The following is a 21,818-nucleotide window of genomic DNA, read 5'->3' as shown; positions in this document are numbered from 1 at the left end:
CCACAAACTTCATTCAACCACTGAAATTTCCTTTAAAAAAACTAAAAACAAAAAAACTCTTTGAAGAATAACACAAGTACCCCAAACCCGAATGTATCTAAAATACATTTTTAATCTTGCTGAAATTCTTTGTATATATATATTATTTTCTTCTCCTCAATGTTGTTTTACAATAGTAGTAGTGGTCTTCACTCTGGCCCTCCATCCTCACTCGTGGTCTTCGTTTCACCATCGTTGTCGCAGAACAAAACTGTACAATCATGTCATGTAAAAGTGGTTCTACATCAAAGGCACAAGACAACAGCCGCTGTGGTGGAGAAGCCTTGGGTAGTAGGCTCATCTTTAATGGCGTCCCTCTGGCGCACTGCAACAACAGGGTATCTGGGGGGGGGGGGGGGGGGGGGGGGGCACTTAGAGGTACGTGGGGACATTTGGAAAGGGGGTGGGTCCAAAGGAGAATTATGTGTCATGTCTTTATGAATCTATATCTATTGGAGGTTGCATTGTAGTTGTAGGCCTATTGAGCACCGAAGTCTGACGTCAATATCGGTAGAGGGCGCAATCCACGGGTTCATGTACTTTTTATTTGCATTGTAATCCCCATAGGGGGAGTTTAGATCGCCCCATATAATAACTATGTTTGAAAAATAAACATGTCATCCCGGCCGTTTCACTCATATGAATATGAATAATCAACTGACTGACGCTATTGTTACTGCAGCTACTGAATTAGTTACATTTTCGCTATATATGAGTGACTGACTGTCGCAACCGATACAGAGCCACCTCCCTGACAATAATCCAGAGACAGCTTGTTTATTTTTGGACCACAATGCTTATATGAAACGATTTTAAGATGACCCCATGTTATTCTCCATAGATAAATTACTTCCGTGAACCAATCAGAACCAGGGGATGAGCGAGTGACGTCAGGACTTCGGCGCTCTATACAAATGTGTTCTAAAGAGATAAATAAATGAATGAATGAATGAATAAATTAATAAATTAATAAACAAACAAACAAACATAAATAAGCACTGCTGTTTTCAGTTTATCGTTATGTATAAAAATGAGGAATCGGAGGAATTGTTTTGTTGAACAATGTTGTTGAATTCATTTTCTTCATGTACGTATATACATAACCAAAGTGCTGTTTTTCCTTCACTGTCTCTCTTTTCCAAATTTGTTTGATAAAAGCAAAACAGTTGGGAATGGAAAGAATAGTCCTTTAAAGTCTGGAGAACAGGTGGTGTTTCTGTTTGTTTGTTTTCTGGTGACAGAGTGGATATACTGGTAGGTTGTTTTCTGGTGACAGAGTGGATAAAGGTTGTTTTCTGGTGACAGAGTGGATATACCGGCAGGTTGTTTTCTGGTGACAGAGTGGATAAAGGTTGTTTTCTGGTGACAGAGTGGATATACCGGTAGGTTGTTTTCTGGTGACAGAGTGGATAAAGGTTGTTTTCTGGTGACAGAGTGGATAAAGGTTGTTTTCTGGATAAAGGGCCAGCTCAGTTTCTGTTGGGTTTTTGTTACTTTTTTCCTCCAGATATGTTCTGATGATGTCATCATGTCGTGTTTCACTCTGTCTCAAAAGAATAAAAGAGAGGAGGAAAATAATAATTAATAAGTGGGCAATGAACGCATTACAGCACAACCACACAACCACACAACCACACACACACACCCACACACACACACACACACACACACACACACACACACACACACACACACACACACACACACACACACACACACACACACACACACACACACACACACACACACACACACATATTGATCTGCACAGAGAGCAGTGAGCCAGACATCTGCTGATCTCCATTACATTGCATTAAAAGCCGTAATACGCTGCTAGTTGAAGCAAGATGGTTGTATAGGACTGACTGGGTGGATGAAAAACCCAAATGAAGTCAACCTCCATTATGTTTGCGTTTCGGGGCATAAATGAGGCAGTAGGTTAGTAGAGTGTTCATTTAAAGCAGTGGTTTTCAACCCTTTTCATATTTGGCATTATTCATTTGTGCAATGAACGAACCACCATTTGAGGAGATTTAGCCTCAATATTTTGTTATCGTTGCATGATATTTTGTCATGCTGTATTGATGTTGGTACCATTAGGAGAGATAACAGGCAAACGTTGATCAAAATAACTTCTAAATTATTCTACATTCTCTAACTGTGTAGACCTCTTGTAAATTAAGTAATGCAGATGTTTAACAATAATTGAACTCTTGAGAGTGTAAAATGAAACCGAATGGACCCGTGGGTCCATTTAGTTGGTATATATTTTTTAAATGTTGTTTAAAAAGATCTGCCTAACGATGATGTCACTGGTGGTTGGGTTTCTGAACTGCCCACAGCCCTCCTATGAGACACAGAGTAGAAACAAATTGTGGTAATTTATCATGAACATTAGTGAGGACCAATTAGTGAAGATATAGATAGAAAAGTGGTGAAGTGGTCCTTTAAGACCAGTTGTCCGGGGACCACCAGTGGTCCTTGAGGGGATTCCAGGTGGTCCCCAGCTAAATGAGGGAAAGTTGGTAACCAAATGGACCCTTCTAAATCTTTTACCCTTGAGAGTGTAAAATGAAACCAAATGGACCCATTCGGTTTAATTTTACACTCTCAAGAGTAAAATTATTGTTAAACATCTGCATTACTAAATTTACAAGAAGTCTACACAATTAGAGAATGTAAAATAATTGTAATTTTGATCAATGTTTGCCTGTTATCTCTCCTAATGGTACCACCATCAATACAGCATGGAATTGTGGACAAAATCTTATCCAATGATAACAAAATATTCTTTAGTTTTGGGTCTGAGAGGCGTTGATATAGGCCTTGATATAGGTTGATATAGGTTGAAAAGCACTGCTTTGAGACATGCAAAACAAGGCCCTCACAGCCCCTCAGAGTTAAATGAGGACTTTACTGTGTAAGTAATAGTACTAGATATTTTACTAATACTACTAGTAGTACTAGTAATAGTACTACTAGAAACAAAGCCAGGTTGAAGAGAGTGCACTCACCGTTATGTCCCTGAAGGTGGTTGTTGGAATTGGTCTCACATCTGGGTGTTTCTCCTCCGCCTGCCGAAGGCCTTGGAGCCCACGTTGGTGGGCACGAAGTTGCTGTTGCCCATCCCCCCCGAGCGGCTCAGGAAGTCCGCCAGGCGGTGGGTCACGCATGTGGCCGTGTTGCACGCTCGCTTCTGTGCTGTAACGCTGCTTCACGGGAAAGGGATAATGTGATGATGGTTAATGTCGAGCTGTGTAGTCCACACAGCCACTTACAGGATTATACTCACTCGCCCACTCAACTCACATGTATTTGACATCATGAACAGTCAAACTGTGTGCCACAAGCAAGCAGGAACACACGGACGCACACATACACGCATACACACAGACGCACGTATACACGCACGCATACACGCACGCACGCATACACGCACGTATACACACACACGCACGCACGCACGCACGCACACACACACACACACACAAAAGATATATGTACAGAATAATAGCACATCAAACATTACAATTTCACTGTAATCACATAATATTCTAGCCTATATACCTGTAGTATATGTCTTACCTTGTGACTCGATGAGACCTTTGTAGATATTCCAAGGCATTATCAGAAGCTCAACAATGTATATCCATTTTTGACAGGTGTATAAAAACTCCCCACTGGTTTAAAAGTAATTTAAAGTATCCCTAAGAATGAATATAGGCTACGGCTGGTAGAAAAATATGTTTATTGAACAAGAAACATGATGTCTGAATGAATGGGTAATTTTGCTGGTTTTTAGATGATCTATAGTCTCAAGTCTTATTATTTTCAGGACCTCAGGATGCCTTCAAAATGATCTGTTTATACACGCACACACACGGAGGGACTGACAGAATCAACATATTTTAGACTGGTTCTCTGGTATACAAATTACAATTAGGAGAACGTAATCCGATTGAAATGATGGAGGAAAACTTCTCTGCCAAAACAATATCGTGGGAAGGGGAATGATTTGACGTGGTTAATGGTTTGTCTTTCTGGTGTCAGTCAAGCAGGCAAAATCCACATGCACTGGGACATGTCAATCAAAGGAGGAAGAAACGATGGAGACTGGAGGAGAGGAGAGGAGAGGAGAGGAGAGGAGAGGAGAGGAGAGGAGAGGAGAGGAGAGGAGAGGAGAGGAGAGGAGAGGAGAGGAGAGGAGAGGAGAGGAGAGGAGAGGAGAGGAGAGGAGAGGAGAGGAGAGGAGAGGAGAGGAGAGGAGAGGAGAGGAGAGGAGAGGAGAGGAGAGGAGAGGAGAGGAGAGGAGAGGGACAGATAGATGGGGTTGAGTGCAGTATAGGGTTAGACGCTGATGTCAAAGTCCTCCCCGCCGTAGCTTGTATAGCTGTCGCTCTCGGGCACAGCGGCACTGCTGCGCTTCCTGCCCGGCGTGCCCGATCCCACGTTCGTGCGCGGGTACGACTGCAACTTGTGCAGCTCCTGGGACAGTTTGCCCAGGACGCAGGTGCTGAGGTTGGAGCACCGTTTGGCTCTGTCCATCATGCTGTCACAGAGAGGAGGGGAGGGGGTGGAGGGATGCAAACAAACAAACAAACAAAAAACATGCAGAGAACAGGCTTATAGATAAGGGAAAACATGCAGGTCTGCTCATGGTTAATTGGACTCACACGCTCTCTCTTCTTTCATGCATAATTACCGTTACAGTATTATTAAGTTAAACCCATTCAGGACGGGGAACCCCTTTTGGTGTTTTTAAAGCATTATGTTATACTTTAGCTATTGAAAAATAGCAGACCTACAAGCACTCAGTGCAAGCTTGTAGATCTGCTTTTTTATCTTGAAAATGTGGTGCAAATCTTTGAATATATATTATTTTAGAGCGAACGTTTTTAGCTCAAATCTTTGCTGCTACATGGGGGGAGGTCCCTGGAACAACATATCTTCTGATGGGAGTTAGCGGCCAATTTCATATAATCTTTTGGAGTCCTTGACATTAAATAGTTTGAAAACCACTGATATAGAAACATAGGGAAAACTGTCTATGATTTAAAAGACATTTTGTAAAAACTGGTCTCAGTCCTAAATGGGTTAATATGCAATTAAAATGTGATTACACATGTAACATCACATTCTAATTCTCTTCTTCTATCACATCTGGGCACCCATACATTCTCACAGATACACAAGTTAGTATACAGCAGCACCAGGCTTAACTGTCTCTCACATGCATTTGCCTCAATACACAAAGAAAAACAAGATCAGAAAAATGCATGTCCTGTTTCATGCATCCACGTTATTGAACAAAGATCATGCTTCAGTTCTATACCATGCATTCTTCAAATGCGCCCCCACCCACCCCCAAATACCCTGGCAGGCACCTCCGCATCATAGCCGTTCAACCCCCACAGAGAGAAAGAGGGGAAACCCCCCCTTGTCCCCCCCACCTCCCCCACAGCCGCCCCAACGCTGTCATGCAACTGTGTCTAATTGACAGCATGCATGCTTACCCGTTTGGTCCATACATAAGGCTAATGAACGCTGCAGCAGGCAGGCATACATTCAGTATCAAGTCATAGTCAAACTCACCCATGCAGGAGAGCGCAGGGTCATGAGTCATGACAGAGAATAAGGAGTTTGTTTGGTCTCCTCCTGGGGATATGTGTGTCCTGCGTGTGTGCTATTGCTTCCGTAGATTATAGCCATGCCTCTACAGTGTGTCTGTTAGTGGCTGATGCCTTTTCAGGCGGTGTAGAATTGTAAATGTTTAGTGAAAACTGAGAAACTGAAAAGGAGTTTTGAATGAAGAACAGCTCAAGGAATACAGACCACTATAATAAGCACCCACGATTTCTGTTCATTAACTAAAACCATGCAGTGTATTTACCTTTAGGTTTAATTACGTTTATATTTTACTATTCCATTATCACTACTAATCCCTTGAGGATCCCCAAACCTTCTCTGGCTATTTTGAATGTCTACAAAAAGTCTCGCTTTGATAAAATAGCCTTCTTTCTTATACAGTATTTCTTTTTAAGGATTTAAAAAAGTGACCTTTTTTAATTAATTACCATTCCAATGTAACTACACGTCAAGTCATTTTGCTGGTGTTTGCTGTAACAAGGAGGAGGGAACCTTATAGAAATGGTTAAAATAAAAGGATGTTATTAATCAAAGTGAAACTTTGAGTTTATAAACATGTCTGTATCTGTTTCCCTCGTTGGCCTGCTGCTGCTGTAGCCATGGTTCACATGACGGATGACGCTCGTACTTCACGAGTGTCATGGCTTAACTTCCGCCTGTTACGTGATCGCTACATTTACAGTGAAAACGTGTACATAAACATTCAGATTTCAAATATAAAGTACTCACCACGTGGGCTACGGGTGTTCGAAATTTGCTGGTACAGCGATTAGCACTGCTGCATTCCGCGTTGTTTAGTAAAATGCATTTTTATCCGAGCTGGTTTTTTGCCATATGCTTTCAACTACGCGCCCCCTATCGGTCGGGAGGAGTGTTGCACTCTGAAACACTGGGTGTGTTCGATAAAGCTACGCTGACCGCACTGCCAATACAAACTAATAGGCGAGTGTGCTCCCGGTATGCAACTGTGAGTTTTCGAAACGCACCCCGTTTGAGAAAAATTGCCGGCGAGCTCGGATAAAAATGCCTTTTATTAAACAACGCGGAATGCAGCAATGCTAATTGCTGTACCAGCACATTTTTAACGCCCGTGGCACACGTGGTGAGTACTTTATATTTCAAATCTGAATGTCTATGTACACGTTTTCACTGTAAATGTAGCGATCGCGTAAAACTGGCTTCAGTTGCGTCCTACTGCTGCTGCTGCTGGAGCTCTTCTGTTAGGGTTAGGGTTAGGTTAAAGGGTTAGGTTGAGTGTAAACAAGTCTGTACCTGTTAGGGTTAGGGTTAGTTTAAACGGTTAGGTTGAGTGTAAACATGTCTGTACCTGTTGCCCTCGCTGGCTTGCTGCTGCTGCTGCTGCTGCTGCTGCTCCAACTCTTCTGCCGTCATCTGAACGAACTCCTTGACGATGGCGTTCAGTAACCGCCGTGCCTCGTAGTCCGTGAGTGTGACGTGGTCTGTCATCGACTCCATACCCGGTCTGGGGGGGGGGGGGAAGGGGGTTTACATAATTCATAATTCACCATTTGTCAGCCTTCTGATTGGTGGTGTTTTTTACTGACACCAAGTTTAAATGAAGAATTTAATGCACAGAATATCAATACGAAGCAACTGAAAAACCCGTTATTTCAATGGTAGTGGTCCTGGATGGAGTGAAAGGATTTTTGTCCAACCACGAAATGGCAACCAAAACAAAAGTGTTGGACCCTGCCTTCAAATTATTTGTTCGGCCCAAAATAAATGTGTTTATTGTCATGATTTGTCAACTCGTTTTGTCCGAGGCTTAAATGCCTATAAATAATAAATACTTTTTGAAACGTGCCCTCGTCGTTCTGAAAGCGGGCGGGACTACGACGCTCTATACAGGATGAGGTGAAGAGGATGGAAAGTATGTTGTAGGGTGATGTGTGTGGAGGAGAGGAATGTGTGTGTGTGTGTGTGTGTGTGTGTGTGTGTGTGTGTGTGTGTGTGTGTGTGTGTGTGTGTGTGTGTGTGTGTGTGTGTGTGTGTGTGTGTGCGTGTGTGTGTGTGTGGGGGGGGAGGGATTAGGGAGTATGAGAGAGAGAGAGAGAGCGAGAGAGAGAGAGAAAGCGAGTGAGAGTGAGAGAGAGAGAGAGAGAGAGAGAGAGAGAGAGGTTGAGGCACTGAGATCAGCATAACGTTTATGCTGATCTCATTGAGGCGTTATGCCAGTGGTTTTCAACCAGTGGTCCGGGGACCACCAGTGGTCCTTGAGGCGGTTCCAGGTGGTCCCCCAGCTAAATGATGGAGAGTTGGTAGCCAAATGGACAATTAAAGATCTTTAACTCTTGAGATGGGGGCTTGCATGGGACACGGCATGCAGGGAGTATAGAAGGAGGGGTGCGTGCGGTGATGGGCTGACGCGTCACATTGTCGAGGGGGGGGGGTTGATGACGTCTGAAGGCGGAGGGAGCTATAGGGCCCCTATACCCAGGCACAAAAAACAATCTGCCGAAAGTGCCCTGTGTCTAAAAGGGGTGGTGATATGGACGATAAGAGGTGGGGAGCCAGTTGTGTGTGTGCGTGTGTGTGTATGTGTGTGTGTGTGTGTGTGTGTGTGTGTGTGTGTGTGTGTGTGTGTGTGTGTGTGTGTGTGTGACTGACTTACGTCAGATTTATGGCAAAATCAATAATTTCATGGAAGGAGTGCCTTATATGGGGGTTTTTAATAGAAATATATAGATTACATTTATCCCACTCTAAAATCGAATTAAATTAAAACTTTTTCCTTCCTCTCCCTGGCAAATGTCACCATCATGCTCGCCATTCAACACTTTACTTAGCGGGAGGGCACTTTTAACGTATTGGATTGAAAGAGATTAACAAACAAGATGTCGTACATTTTATGGATTTAGCGATGTGACCAATGACAGCAGGAACGAGGTGAAATTACCGACCGACTGGAATGGAAGCCGGTGGGGATCTGTCAAGCAGCATGAGAAATGCTTTACGCAACAAGGCAGTGTGTAGGGACTAGGGAGCATTGTTGATTTTGACAGCAAGTTTTTATTTTAGTTTTAGTTATAGTCTTTTGTATAGTTTAGTGCTGAAAATAGCAGATCTACAAGCACACAAGTGCACTTGTAGGTCGACAAACAACCAAGTGTAAAATGACTTATAGATCTCCACTAGTCCCTTACTAACATTTTAGTATTATATATTATATATATATATATATATATATAGTCTTAGTTTTAGTCATCGTAGCTGAGTTCTCATTTAGTTTTCATCTGTGAATAAAGGTAGTCGACGTCATAGTATTAGTAGATGAAATCAACACTGCCAGGGAGTTGGATGTTAACCACTTTAACATACTTAGAGTGGTCTTAAAGGGTCTATCCCCCTCCTTTTCAACCTCTTTTTCCCCTCTCAACTGCTATTAATTATCATATTATGTTAATAATGGCTATAAAGAGTGTGTGTACTTTGCGTTATTCAGTTCAAAAGCATGCATATACTGCAGTATGGTGTATACATACTTACGTGGGACTTACTATACTTATTATCCTTGTGTATACTTCTAATCTTCCACTCTTAAAAAAAGGAACTTTAAGTTTATTATAAGTTTCCATAACCCTGACCATTTAAGCCATTTGTATCATAATTTAACAATACAAAATGTAAATAATTTTGAAGTGTCTCATTATAATTGTATATCCACTATGTATGAATAGGAAACCTGTCCATTTGTGCCTGAACTTTCTTCAAAGGTGTCACTGAAAATATTCTTTGTTGCTTAAAAACCCAGATGTTGTTAAAGTCTGATTTTAAGAATGACGAAAGTTCTATATAGAAATTAGAAACACATGCAGGAATAGCTGACGGTCCTATTGTCAGGCATTGTTTGTGTCAAATATTGGACACCTCAAAATGTAAAATGATCCAAATGTCATGGACAAACGACAGTCAGCTGAAAATGCCTAAAAATAATAAAAGATGTATTCCTTCTCACCTGGCAGGGGCAGCTTGTGAGCAGTACATCTGGCAAATGACCAGCGCATAGGCAACGAGAAAAGCAGAGATCTTCAACATAACCATGGAGCCTATACACGGCAAAACAGAGAGAGACACTCCAGTCAACCTAGTCAACCAAACACCTCCACCACCTGTATATCGTGCATTCAATGATGACAGGGAACAACAACAGTCACAAGTGGAAATATTACTTGAAATGCCTTTTCTGTCACTTTCTCAGAAGCTCCCTGCAGCTCTCTAGTTCCGCTCAGCACTCACCTCAGCTTTGCCCACTATACTTTTCTCTGATCTCCTGCAGATACATCCATGCTCTTAACTCGCTATTTCACTGACTCAGAAGCACAATACCAGCCAGCCACTCTTTCACAATAATCATCTTTTTGTGCTGATGCATTTCTCCCCTCCGGCGGGGTCCTACTGAGGGGACAGGACGGGAAGTTCTTTGGTGCCATGCTGCTGTCTGTCGTGTGACAGAGCTCCTGAAGGCTGACAGGGCTGGGAGGAGGAGGGAGGAGGATGGAGGAGTTCCTGAGGTCCTAGACTGTGGTTGGGTGGTGCATGTATGAAGTAATGCTGAGGAGAGAGAGAGAGAGAGAGAGAGAGAGAGAGATAGTGTGTGTGTGTGTGTGTGTGTGTGTGTGTGTGTGTGTGTGTGTGTGTGTGTGTGTGTGTGTGTGTGTGTGTGTGTGTGTGTGTGTGTGTGTGTGTGTGTGTGTGTGTGTGTGAGGTGTGTGTGTGTGTGTGTGTGTGTGTGTGTGTGTGTGTGTGTGTGTGTGTGTGTGTGTGTGTGTGTGTGTGTGTGTTGCCAACTCCCTTGGGAAGCGGTGCATTAGTGTAATGAGCTGCCACCACTCACTCCTTCGCGCTCTCTCTCTCTCCCCCTGTCTTTCTCTGCTTCATTCTCTCTCTCTCTCTGCACACGCATGTGCGCACACACACACACACACACACACACACACACACACACACACACACACACACACACACACACACACACACACACACACACACACACACACACACACACACACACACACACACACACACACTGTGCTCTATCCTCTTTTTGCCCACCATCTCACTGTTTGTCACCCTGCTGCATCTCTGCCTTTCTTTCTTTGCAGTTTTACTCTCCTCCTCCCTGTGTAGGAGCCACACACTTGTTTCTCTCTTTGGCCCCACAATAAGAAACAGAGTTCACAAAGCAAAAGGAGGTGGTGGTGGTGGTGGCCCCTGCAGCCTAGCTCTCTCCAATGCCATTAAGGACACTATCACTTCCCACATCACAGTCAAGCCTGCATCCTGCTGACCACATACACACAAAAGACAATCAATATCTACGGTCAACTTGCACACTAAGTACATTGTTCATCATTTCTTTAGTGTCATAAAAGTCTCTGCTTACCTTCAAAGATAATCAAAAAAATAAAGAAATATATCTCTCTCTCTCTGTGGGCTCTCGACCAGCCGGTTGTTGACTTCTCCCCAACTTGAAAGAACTACACTCTTTGATTCTGTTGCATGCAGCGCCAAACGCATCACCACCCCTATATATCCCACCACTCGGGTTTGTGCGCTGACCGTGTAGGTGTTTAATTATCCACTGTCGGCCAATGGCGTGTCTCCGCCGCTACGGCGGGCCAATGGGACGCCGCCCCCCCTCGCTCCTCCTGGCACGCAACCAGGGGGGATGTGACTCTCCAATGACGTCATTCCACCCAGTCTCTAAGTGCCCCCATTCACAAAATCCACCTGTCATTTTGGGCCATTTTGCTGTCCCAAATTTGCATTGGGGTCATTAATTAAATAGGAGAGGAGAGAAGACCGAGCGAGGGCCGTCTATATAAGAAAAAGACCCATCACCTCACCGGCGATAAATATTTGAGGAGTGCTTCCAAAATATGTTACAAACTTACATGACATGCAATTTTTCAAATGCCAAAATCAATAAGCAACCGACCCCACGCCAAGCACCTCCCAGCAAAGGACTGGCAGGCAGGGCCATCTACTGGGAAATGAGATCTACTACACAGTATGATGTGTTTGGTCACAAGTTCACAACGTGTTGAGCTTGTACATTGGCTATTTTCAGCAAGTGTAAAATCAGTCATTACGACGGCATCAAGGCCTGACAAAATACATTTTAGTCGACTAAATCAACTGTGGATTTAAGTCGCCTAAAATCTTATGATATTTATTCGACTAAAACTAGACTTAACACTAAAACATTCCAGGTAACTAAAATGTGACAAAAACTAAATGAAAACTATTCAAGAGAAGATTCTTTAAAATAAAAAATTGCTGTTAAAATCAACACTGATAACACTGGGCTTTAACTGGTTCTTCTGAGGGGGATTTCACAGTCAACCTCGCAGCACTATGGTCTGACTGTCTTTTAAAACTTAGAGCACTGCACACGCAATAGAATTGGACCGTATAACGTTATAATCGCATCATTTTCTCTGGAAACTTCTCTTAAGAAGGACTGGTTCAATAACACTGTTCATGATGGGATCGATTTTCTGTCATGTATAAGAGCTAGGGTGTTGTGTATTTACCTCCCGGTGGGGGCTCCTCACTGGCAGGTGAGTCAACAGGTTACAACAGTATGTCCTCCCGGTGGGGGATCCTCACTGACAGGTGAGTCAGTAGGATACAACAGTATGTCCTCCCGGTGGGGGCTCCTCACTGACAGGTGAGTCAGTAGGATACAACAGTATGTCCTCCCGGTGGGGGCTCCTCACTGACAGGTGAGTCAGTAGGATACAACAGTATGTCCTCCCGGTGGGGGCTCCTCACTGACAGGTGAGTCAGTAGGATACAACAGTATGTCCTCCCGGTGGGGGCTCCTCACTGACAGGTGAGTCAGTAGGATACAACAGTATGTCCTCCCGGTGGGGGCTCCTCACTGACAGGTGAGTCAGTAGGATACAACAGTATGTCCTCCCGGTGGGGGCTCCTCACTGACAGGTGAGTCAGCAGGTTACAGCAGCACACACACACACACACACACACACACGCACGCACAAACACACACACACACACACACACACACACTGCACCGCTCAGTTCGCACGGGTGTTTTTATTTTACTAGGGCTGTCTTTATAGCTAATAGCTTTATGGGGATCTGATATCATATGGAATGGAATGCATTATGCATTTCACCATGTCTGAGCCCTTAAAAACAGTACAGTACAAGTACAAAGCACTGCATGTCAACCTGACCAACTGACTCTCTCTCTCTCTCTCTCTCTCTCTCTAATCATGTTGAATGCCAGACAAGAACCGGCCAACCAATCGCCTTCATGTTGGGCATGTCTGGATGGGAGGAGTCCGGAGTGCAGAGCCAAGAGTGACGTTGGTCAACACAAATACACAACATCAGCACAACTACACCAGTAAGACGCCTGAGGGCGAGAAGCAACCTCGCCCTTCATCCGCCTTGTTGACGGCAGACTGCTGGGCGAGCGCTGGCGCTAAGGCCTGACTCACACCTTTCGATCTAGCATACAACATTGATGCATGCTAGATGTATGAGACTTGTTTACTGATGCAAGCTCCCAATGCATTTCCAATGGAAGTCACATGGTTTGACACAACATTTTTGTTGTACGGCTTTCGGCTGTGTTTCGACTGCCCCCCTCCCCTCATACAACAAAAATGTTGTGTCAAACCATGTGATTTCCATTGGAAATGCATTGCGAGCTTGCATCAGTAAACAAGTCTAATACAACAAGCATACATCAATCTGTTGTGCACGTGTGAGTCAGGCCTATAAGAGTGGTAGGGGGGACATTCTTTTTAATGTTTTTCTTTGGCTTTCACCTTTATTTAATATTTTTAATGGAGGGATAGAGAGTAGGCTGGGAGAGAGATGGGGGGGGGGGGTAACATGCAGTAAAGGCCGTCGGGATCGGGAGTTGAACCTGTGGCACACTGCCAGACTGGACTACCAGCCAGGGTGCCTGGACCGCTGAGCCACGGCCCAGGCTGGGGGACATTCTTTTGAGTGTACAGGGTTTGATGAGGGCCCAGGTAGGCCCGGCCCTTAATTTTCAGGCCTGTTGAGAACTCTAGTTTTGCCGGCTGCATTAATAACTTTGGGGCTAGCCTGTCTAGAGTTTGAATGGACAGGTACAGTATACAGTAGCATAAGTCAAAAGGGATACATCGAAGAGGAATGGTGGATGGAGAACAGGTTCTGACATCCATATATGGAGATCTAAGGGTTTGAGGTCAGATGAGTTGCTGGCCAATATTGATGACATCAGGGATCTCCATATATGGGATTAATTGCGACAGTAGGTTGCATTTACTATATATCCATCCCTGATGATGTCACGTGATGTTACAATGACCTGGGTACCATATATGGGGGCTGATGTCACGATGACCTGAGCACCTGGGGGCTTGCCTGGGGTGACCAGGGGGCTGATGTCACGATGACCTGAGCACCTGGGGGCTTGCCTGGGGTGACCAGGGGGCTGATGTCACGATGACCTGAGCACCTGGGGGCTTGCCTGGGGTGACAAGGGGGCTGATGTCACGTGATGTCACGATGACCTGGGGGCTGGGGTGAATGACGGGAATTGCGAGTGTCGTGACAGAGTGACGGGGATTGTGGGTTAGGTAGGTGACAAAAACGCACGTTCCATAGTTAACTGTGACTTTGGTTGTTAACTGTTTATTTAAGGTGTTAATTGTTTAAGGTGTTAATGTTAACATAAATACACAACTACACCAGTAAGACGCCTGGGTGGCTTCCTGCGAGGTTAGGGTTAGGTTAGGGTTTGGGATAGTGTTAGTAATGGTCGGACTATAACGGGAGGTCGGATCAATGCCACGTTACCGTCCACGATCTTTCAACTGGTGGTAGAGACCTATATTAACCCGGCGTCACCAGGCTTTCCACCTCCTGGTCTGCGTTACTAAATTGCTGTGTGGTCCGGTCTGGAGTGGATGATATTGTTATGTCATGTTGTAGTCATTCTTTTGTAGTCATCAGGCATCTGGAACTTCCTTTCCCTCAAACCGAAAGAATAACAATGAAAGCTCTCGTAGCCAGCAGCTTTTATTGAGAAAAGTCGGTTTGAGGGAAAAGGAAGTTCCAGATGGATGGTTCCAACCTGATGACTACAAAACAATGACTACAAAACAATGACTACAACGTGACGTAACGATATCGTCCGCTGAGTCCCGGCCGGATCATAAACCCGAAAAGGAATGCTGCCCAGGCCAGCTACATGTAGCTTAACTTACCCAACACTGCAGATAACAATGAATCATATAAAAGACCTATTACCGTAATTAACTTTAATAGACCTATTGCTTACACCACTACTATGTGCAGGTATTCGAGCATCAATTCTTACTGGAAAAAAGACATAAAATAAATAAATAAATAACTAAAAGGAATAATTAAGGCCTGTGCCGTGGCTCAGCGGTCCAGGCACCTTGGCTGGTAATCCAGTCTGGCAGTGTGCCGCGGGTTGGACTCCCGATCCCGACGGCCTTTACTGCATGTCACCCCCCCATCTCTCTCCCCATTTCCTGTCAGCATACTGTCTGTCCCTCCATAAAATTAAATAAAGGCGAAAGCCACAATAAAAACATAAAAAAAGAAGGAATAATTAAAACCAGCGTTGTGAAATTTAAGCTACATGTAGCTGACCCTATATGTTTCTGAGCTTGGAGTCAAGTGTGCAGGGGGACTGTGATGTTGAACTCTGCCCTGTATCAGTATTTTGTAACATAGTTCCTCTTCAACAGGTGGGAGAAGGCAGTGTAAAATGCTATGACGCCAGAATAAGGTGGATTTGTTTTGAGGTAAGCAAATTGGTGGTGCCGGGGGTCTAGTGAGAGTGGCATCCTGCTGTCGATCAGCCCTTTGACATGCTTCTCAAAGCATGTGCAGAGCTACAGGATGCCACACATTTAGACCAGATATCTTTCTTCTTTTTTTTTGGTACTGGAATTATTGTGGTTGATTTGATATACAGGACGTACTCTATAGAGCGTCGCAGTCCCTCCCCCTTTCAGAACAACGAATGAATCCCAATGCATTTTTTCCATAGGCATTTCAAAACGTATTTATTTAAAGACCTTTTAAGCGTCGTACCAAGCCAACCGTTTTTTCTACTTTGTAATTATTTGTTTGGCCCGAAAAATTGTGTTTGTTGTCATGATTTGTCACGACAAGAGTTGGCTTCGTACGACGCTTAAAAGGTCTTTCAATAAATACGTTTTGAAATGCCTATGGGAAAAATGCATTGGGATTCATTTCCTGGGCCACTCGTTGTTCTGAAAGGGGGAGGGACTGCGACGCTTTATACCCTATGCAAACTAATAGGCGAGTGTGCTCCGGTGCAGTATTTCCGAACATGCCCATAGGCCTAGCGAGCGCCATGTTTCTCTTCTTGAGGGCCTCAGCCGGTTGTCAGCGCCCAGTAACGGTGGGCAAGCTGATAATGGGCCACGATGCGCTGTGTTTCTTTCTGCTTGCAGTTCATAAAACACCATTCACACACAATACTCACTCTACTCCAGCCAGGTGAAAAAGAGCAGAGTGAAGATCTATTTTGGGGATGCAAATTGCCATATGTGTCCAGTCTGGCAGGAACCTCACAGAGTCCCTCACCTTACCCGGCCTTAACCTTAAACACACTAAAGCAATTTTCTATACATAATTATGTTTATATGTCACGGTCTGGTCACTCACTATTTAACTTGTATGATAACGCATGAAGTTGTGAAAACCACATCTCACTCAGCTCTTTAAAAAGTATGGGAAAAAGTATGAAAACTTGCATCCGTTTAGCAAAGGAAAATCAAAGAGTAGCCCACAGAATTAATGACGTGATCCCACTGTCTGTACAGTACACTGGCCCTATCTCGTCTTCCCACACAAAGTGAGTAAACGAGGCTGTCCTTGGCAAACACTGATCAATGGCCCCCAGAACAGCACATCCGTTTCTGAAAGGCAATTACACAACTTGTTTGTGGTCTCAATTCCCTGACTTGTGTGCGTAGGTGTGTGCGTGCAAGCGAGCATGCGTGCGCGTCCGCGTGCAATATAACATGAATGATATAATTATTTTGAGCATTTTTGTGCATTTGCACATCATGTGTCAGTCTACATAATGATGACTGTACTGCATGTGTCTGAGTGTGTTCCTACAGTATGTGTCAGAGGAAGACAAGCGCAGCTAAGAGGAGGGAAATAGGAGACAGCTACTGTAGGGGGGGGGGGGGGGGGGGAGTGGGCGGGGAGAAGCGGGCGGGGAGGAGCGGGGTCCTCGCCTGCGTCATAGAGGAACCCCATTAGCGAGGATGAGCCTTTTAGTGCTATTGAGCAGCTGCAAGGCTCACCCATGTCACAGCCAGCCGCTGAAGAGTCATTTATGCTTTTGGCGACAACAGAAACGACAAGGCATGCATGGAGTTGTGTCTGCACTTTTCGTTTTGTCTGAGAAAGGTGTACATGTGTCTGTACAAACCGCTGTGTATATGAACTGTATGTATTAGAGACGGACAGTCGACCGAGTCAAAAGACAGTACAGCAGTAAGAAACCAAACACAGGGGACAGATACAGAAAAAAACTAAAAGATACAGCTATGGTCAGCAACCAATAACAAACAATACAAAAAGGGGGTTGGCAGGTAGCAACAACTAGCTAGGAAAGAAGTGCCAGACATCAGGTTTACTACAGAACAAACTTGTCTTATAGTACAGGCATTAACTAATTGCAAAAAAACCAAACCCAGCTGATTTTGTATCTTACATATGTCCTGAATAACATACAAAAAGTTGCCTGGAATTGTCTGAGGGGAAAGGGTTGAAAATGACCTGTACAGTATGGCCACCATAGACATCCAATATAAGGCAAATCATTTCAAAATTTCCTTTTGCTTTAAGTAGCATGTGACATGTCAAACTAGGGTGTTTTCACGATGCTGAGTCCATTCCAAGCATTAGTTTTGCATAAAAACACTCCTTGGGCTAATAACGGCCATAGCCGTCATCGCAAATGTGATGAGGTCAGCACATTTGGGCAAGTGGCTATGGCCGGTATTAGCCCAAGGAGTGTTTTTATGCAAAACTAATGCTTGGACTCAGCATCGTGAAAACACCCTAGTTTGACATGTCACATGCTACTTAAAGCAAAAGGAAAATTTGAAATTATTTGCCTTAAATTGGATGTCTATGGTGGCCATACTGTACAGGTCATTTTCAACCCTTTCCCCTCGGACAATTTCAGGCAACTTTTTGTATGTTATTCAGGACATATGTAAGATACAAAATCATCTGAGTTTGGTTTTTTTGCAATTAGTTTGAGGTCAAATTACATTATTACTGGACTATTACCCTTGCCACCTGGTCTGGACTACATGTACAGTACATTACATTGTACATCCATCCATCCATCCTCAACCGCTTATCCGTAGTCGGGTGGTGGGGGCAACAGCTCCACCAGAGTGCTCCAGACTTCCCTCTCCAGAGCAACATTAGTGACTTCCTCCTGGGGGATCCCGAGACGTTCCATCCTAAGCAGATGCCCGAACCACCTAAGCTGGCTCCTTTCCAGGCCAAGAAGCAGCGAGCGACTCTACTCCGAGTCTCTCTTGTACATTATTGTCATAATTAGAACATTAGACAGCACGGCAATATAGCCAAATAGTACCCATCTATCAATATTCTACTGGGGGAGCTAGGATGAACCTGCCTTTACCTCTGTTGCTCAGTCGCAACCACTATCTTCTGGAAATATCAGGCATGTGTGCAACATGACAACTGTTTTAAAGTATTGTACAGTGACTGTGGCCGAGATCTAGTATGATCTAGATTCTGGGGGAGAGATGCCGAGGAGACAAGGCTAGGCTGGTTTACTTGTCTTCTTGAGCCGCAGTATTGGCAGAGTTAGGTATGGTGCGTCTAAGTCTGCTGCTGTTGCTGTAATGGTATCTTCCAGTTAGATCCTGCGGTAGGCATATATTTATAGTTTCTGGACGTCGATAGTGATGTCACTCCGGACGTCCTGGTTGTGATGTCAGAGAGGCACTACGTTCCTTCGTAACACTCCCCCTTAGTGAGGCCGTGGGCTTCACTATTCGTTCTCTCTGATCATTGTGGCTGTGTAGCCGGCGGCTACTTGGGACTCGAGCTGCCGCGTCGTGTGCCGTGGGTAGATGCAGCTGTATGGCTGCGTCTGGGGCTTCTTCACGAGGGGCGCCTGGTCGATGTAGAACCGGGGATGTAGGTGACTGGTGGGATCGGGTTGGCCCATGGGGAGGGCGATCCGGTGTCCGAATCAGGCGTGGCTCACAAGCCTGGGGTCCAGGATGGCTCCTCCTGATCGGCGCCGAACTCGCCACTTCCTCTGGGGCGGCTTGCGTCGCTGGTATTGCAGATTGGGTGCGTCGCTGGTATTCAGGCTTGTCATCCAGACTGAGTGGTGGCGATGCATCAGTGCTGGAGGTGAGCTGCACAACGATGCTTGGACCGTTGTAGCGTGTTCATCTTGTCGGCGTGCGCTGTCGCTGTTGTTTGTCCCGTTTGTTCCTCTCCCCCCCTGCGTTATTTAAACGCAGTGGCCTTGGTGCGTCCTTTGTGGGGCGGGGCTGGGGTGTCGGACGGTACTGGGCTGCGGAACGCCGACTTCGCTGCTGACTGGCAGTCAGCGGGACCCGTCGATCAGTAGCCGGACCCGTCGATCAGTAGCCGGACCAGTCGGTCGGCGGAGCCGGACCAGTCGGTCGGCGGAGCCGGACCAGTCGGTCGGCGGAGCCGGACCAGTCGGTCGGCGGGCCGGACCAGTCGGTCGGCGGAGCCGGACCAGTCGGTCGGCGGGCCGGACCAGTCGGTCGGCGGAGCCGGACCAGTCGGTCGGCGGGCCGGACCAGTCGGTCGGCGGAGCCGGACCAGTCGGTCGGCGGAGCCGGACCAGTCGGTCGGCGGGCCGGACCAGTCGGTCGGCGGAGCCGGACCAGTCGGTCGGCGGGGCCGGACCAGTCGGGCGGCGGAGCCGGACCAGTCGGTCGGCGGGCCGGACCAGTCGGTCGGCGGGCCGGACCAGTCGGTCGGCGGGCCGGACCAGTCGGTCGGCGGGCCGGACCAGTCGGTCGGCGGGCCGGACCAGTCGGTCGGCGGGCCGGACCAGTCGGTCGGCGGAGCCGGACCAGTCGGTCGGCGGGGCCGGACCAGTCGGTCGGCGGGGCCGGACCAGTCGGTCGGCGGGGCCGGACCAGTCGGTCGGCGGGGCCGGACCAGTCGGTCGGCGGGGCCGGACCGGTCGGTCGGCGGAGCCGGACCGGTCGGTCGGCGGAGCCGGACCGGTCGGTCGGCGGAGCAGGACCGGTCGGTCGGCGGAGCCGGACCGGTCGGTCGGCGGAGCCGGACCGGTCGGTCGGCGGAGCCGGACCGGTCGGTCGGCGGGCCGGACCGGTCGGTCGGCGGGCCGGACCAGTCGGTCGGCGGGCCGGACCAGTCGGTCGGCGGAGCCGGACCAGTCGGTCGGCGGAGCCGGACCAGTCGGTCGGCGGGCCGGACCAGTCGGTCGGCGGAGCCGGACCAGTCGTTCGGGTCGTAAAACCGAACGACGGACAGGCCTGGCTAGTGTGCTTGATCCGGACGTGATCGAAGTCCTGTTCTTGCTAAGGCATGAGGCGGTTGCCGCCTTGGCGTTCGGGTCGTAAAGCCGAACGTCTTGGACACTTGACTGTCCGCTTAGCGTGGCGCATGGTTGGTGCATGATGACATCAGTAGAGGTGACTCGGTGGAGTGGGGGGTGGCTCTGGCCTTCCCTCGAACTGTGGGGGTTCGCGGTTGATCTTTCTCCCCCCGTCGACCGTAGCCTCCCGCCAGTCACTCTGGGTATCTGGCGCCCTTATTGAGTTCGTGGAAGGTTGTGAGATGGTCGCCACCGCACGTGGCGCAGGGGTTGGAATCGGAGTTGAGGTTGCAATCGCTAGCTTTGTGGCTTCTGCCGCACTTGTAGCAGCCTTTGTTCGCCTCTAGCCACTCTTCCTTCTCCGCTTTGGTCATGTTACGGAGGGTGGGGCATGCGCCGGTGTAGTGTCGGTCTGTGTCACAGATCGGACAGAACTTGTTTTTGTCTTTGGCCGTGTTGAGATGAGTCACGGTGGCCGTGTCGGTGTGCGCTCGCGGCTGGCCGTCCCTCCCCCTGCTACCTCGATCGCTTCCCCAACTCCTCCTGCTCTCGTGTCAGCTTGGCCTTGTTCTCCTGGATGAGCGTTCTGTTCTCCCGCTGGTACTGTTCCATGGCCTGCTTAGTGCTCTCCACGTCCATGTTGTTGGTCAACCTGTAGACAATGTCCTCCACCTGTTCCAAGTAGTCGTTGTATTCTCTCAGGCTGTGGAAGTCCACGTCTGCCTTGTTGTATGTTCTGAGCACCTTCTTGCGGATGTCCACCTCCTTGTCCACGGCAGGATCCTCGAAGAGCTGAACGCGGAAGTTGTTCTTCCTCAGGGGCGTGTCGCACTGTGTACATTTACCTGTGCCGTGCTCAAACATGTTGGAATTCACACAGTTCTCGCATAGTGTGTGACCGCAGACGTTCACCATTAGTTTCAGGGATGGATTACTGAACTTGGTTGTTTTGCACGTTGGACACCCTTGGTAATCCATAATGTGTATCAGTACAGGCTTAAAAATTACCTCTTCTGTGTGATCCGGCTCGAGGGACCACTAATGTGGCCGAGATCTAGTATGATCTAGATTCTGGGGGAGAGATGCCGAGGAGACAAGGCTAGGCTGGTTTACTTGTCTTCTTGAGCCGCAGTATTGGCAGAGTTAGGTATGGTGCGTCTAAGTCTGCTGCTGTTGCTGTAATGGTATCTTCCAGTTAGATCCTGCGGTAGGCATATATTTATAGTTTCTGGACGTCGATAGTGATGTCACTCCGGACGTCCTGGTTGTGATGTCAGAGAGGCACTACGTTCCTTCGTAACAGTGACAACTAAAGTCTCTGTAATGTTTATGTTGTATTATTACTAAAACACTATCTAATCTGAGTCCAGTGCATTCTGCCTGACTTCCGGTCCAGGACATTGTCAGTCTTCGCAAAGCTCTCCGCCAATAGAAGTCTATGTAGAAGAGCAACCATTGGGCTGGC

The 21,818-nt window shown here is 46.8% G+C and overlaps 2 protein-coding genes across 3 annotated transcripts; both read right to left on the bottom strand.

Moving 5' to 3' along the window:
* Positions 1-1,432: 1,432 nt before the first annotated feature.
* Positions 1,433-10,083, bottom strand: LOC310858142 (calcitonin gene-related peptide 1-like). Of its 2 annotated transcripts, none has more exons than XM_083764222.1 (5): positions 9,876-10,083; positions 9,662-9,752; positions 7,013-7,168; positions 3,054-3,251; positions 1,433-1,582 (listed from the first exon to the last, which is right to left on the bottom strand). In XM_083764222.1, the coding sequence occupies exons 2-4, from the start codon at positions 9,745-9,747 to the stop codon at positions 3,089-3,091; spliced, it is 405 nt and encodes a 134-aa protein (XP_083620348.1). In that variant the 5' UTR covers positions 9,748-9,752; positions 9,876-10,083; the 3' UTR covers positions 1,433-1,582; positions 3,054-3,088. The 2 variants fall into 2 exon arrangements, with proteins under 2 accessions (XP_083620348.1, XP_083620349.1); XM_083764223.1 differs by having other exon boundaries at positions 3,054-3,248.
* A 10,786-nt stretch (positions 10,084-20,869) lies between these two features.
* On the bottom strand, positions 20,870-21,331 carry LOC310857067 (CDK-activating kinase assembly factor MAT1-like; the record flags this gene model as incomplete). The annotated part of the gene is made up of 1 exon (XM_083762677.1): positions 20,870-21,331. The coding sequence occupies one exon, from the start codon at positions 21,329-21,331 to the stop codon at positions 20,870-20,872; it is 462 nt and encodes a 153-aa protein (XP_083618803.1).
* Positions 21,332-21,818: the final 487 nt, after the last annotated feature.

This window comes from Protomyctophum parallelum (assembly GCF_964188405.1).
Source record: "Protomyctophum parallelum genome assembly, chromosome: 4".
Taxonomy (NCBI): domain Eukaryota; kingdom Metazoa; phylum Chordata; class Actinopteri; order Myctophiformes; family Myctophidae; genus Protomyctophum; species Protomyctophum parallelum.
The sequence above is the reverse complement of the archived record's forward strand: the minus strand, read 5'-3'. Positions and strand labels throughout refer to the sequence as shown.

What these genes read in the sequence shown, in the direction of transcription:
- LOC310858142 (XM_083764222.1), bottom strand. Translation starts at nt 9,747, where the DNA reads ATGGTTATGTTGAAGATCTCTGCTTTTCTCGTTGCCTATGCGCTGGTC. An exon ending in TCACAAGCTGCCCCTGCCAG is followed by an intron (nt 7,169 to 9,661) that starts GTGAGAAGGAAT and finishes CCCCCCCCCCAG; the next exon opens with ACCGGGTATGGAGTCGATGA. An exon ending in CAAGCCAGCGAGGGCAACAG is followed by an intron (nt 3,252 to 7,012) that starts GTACAGACATGT and finishes TTTCCCGTGAAG; the next exon opens with CAGCGTTACAGCACAGAAGC.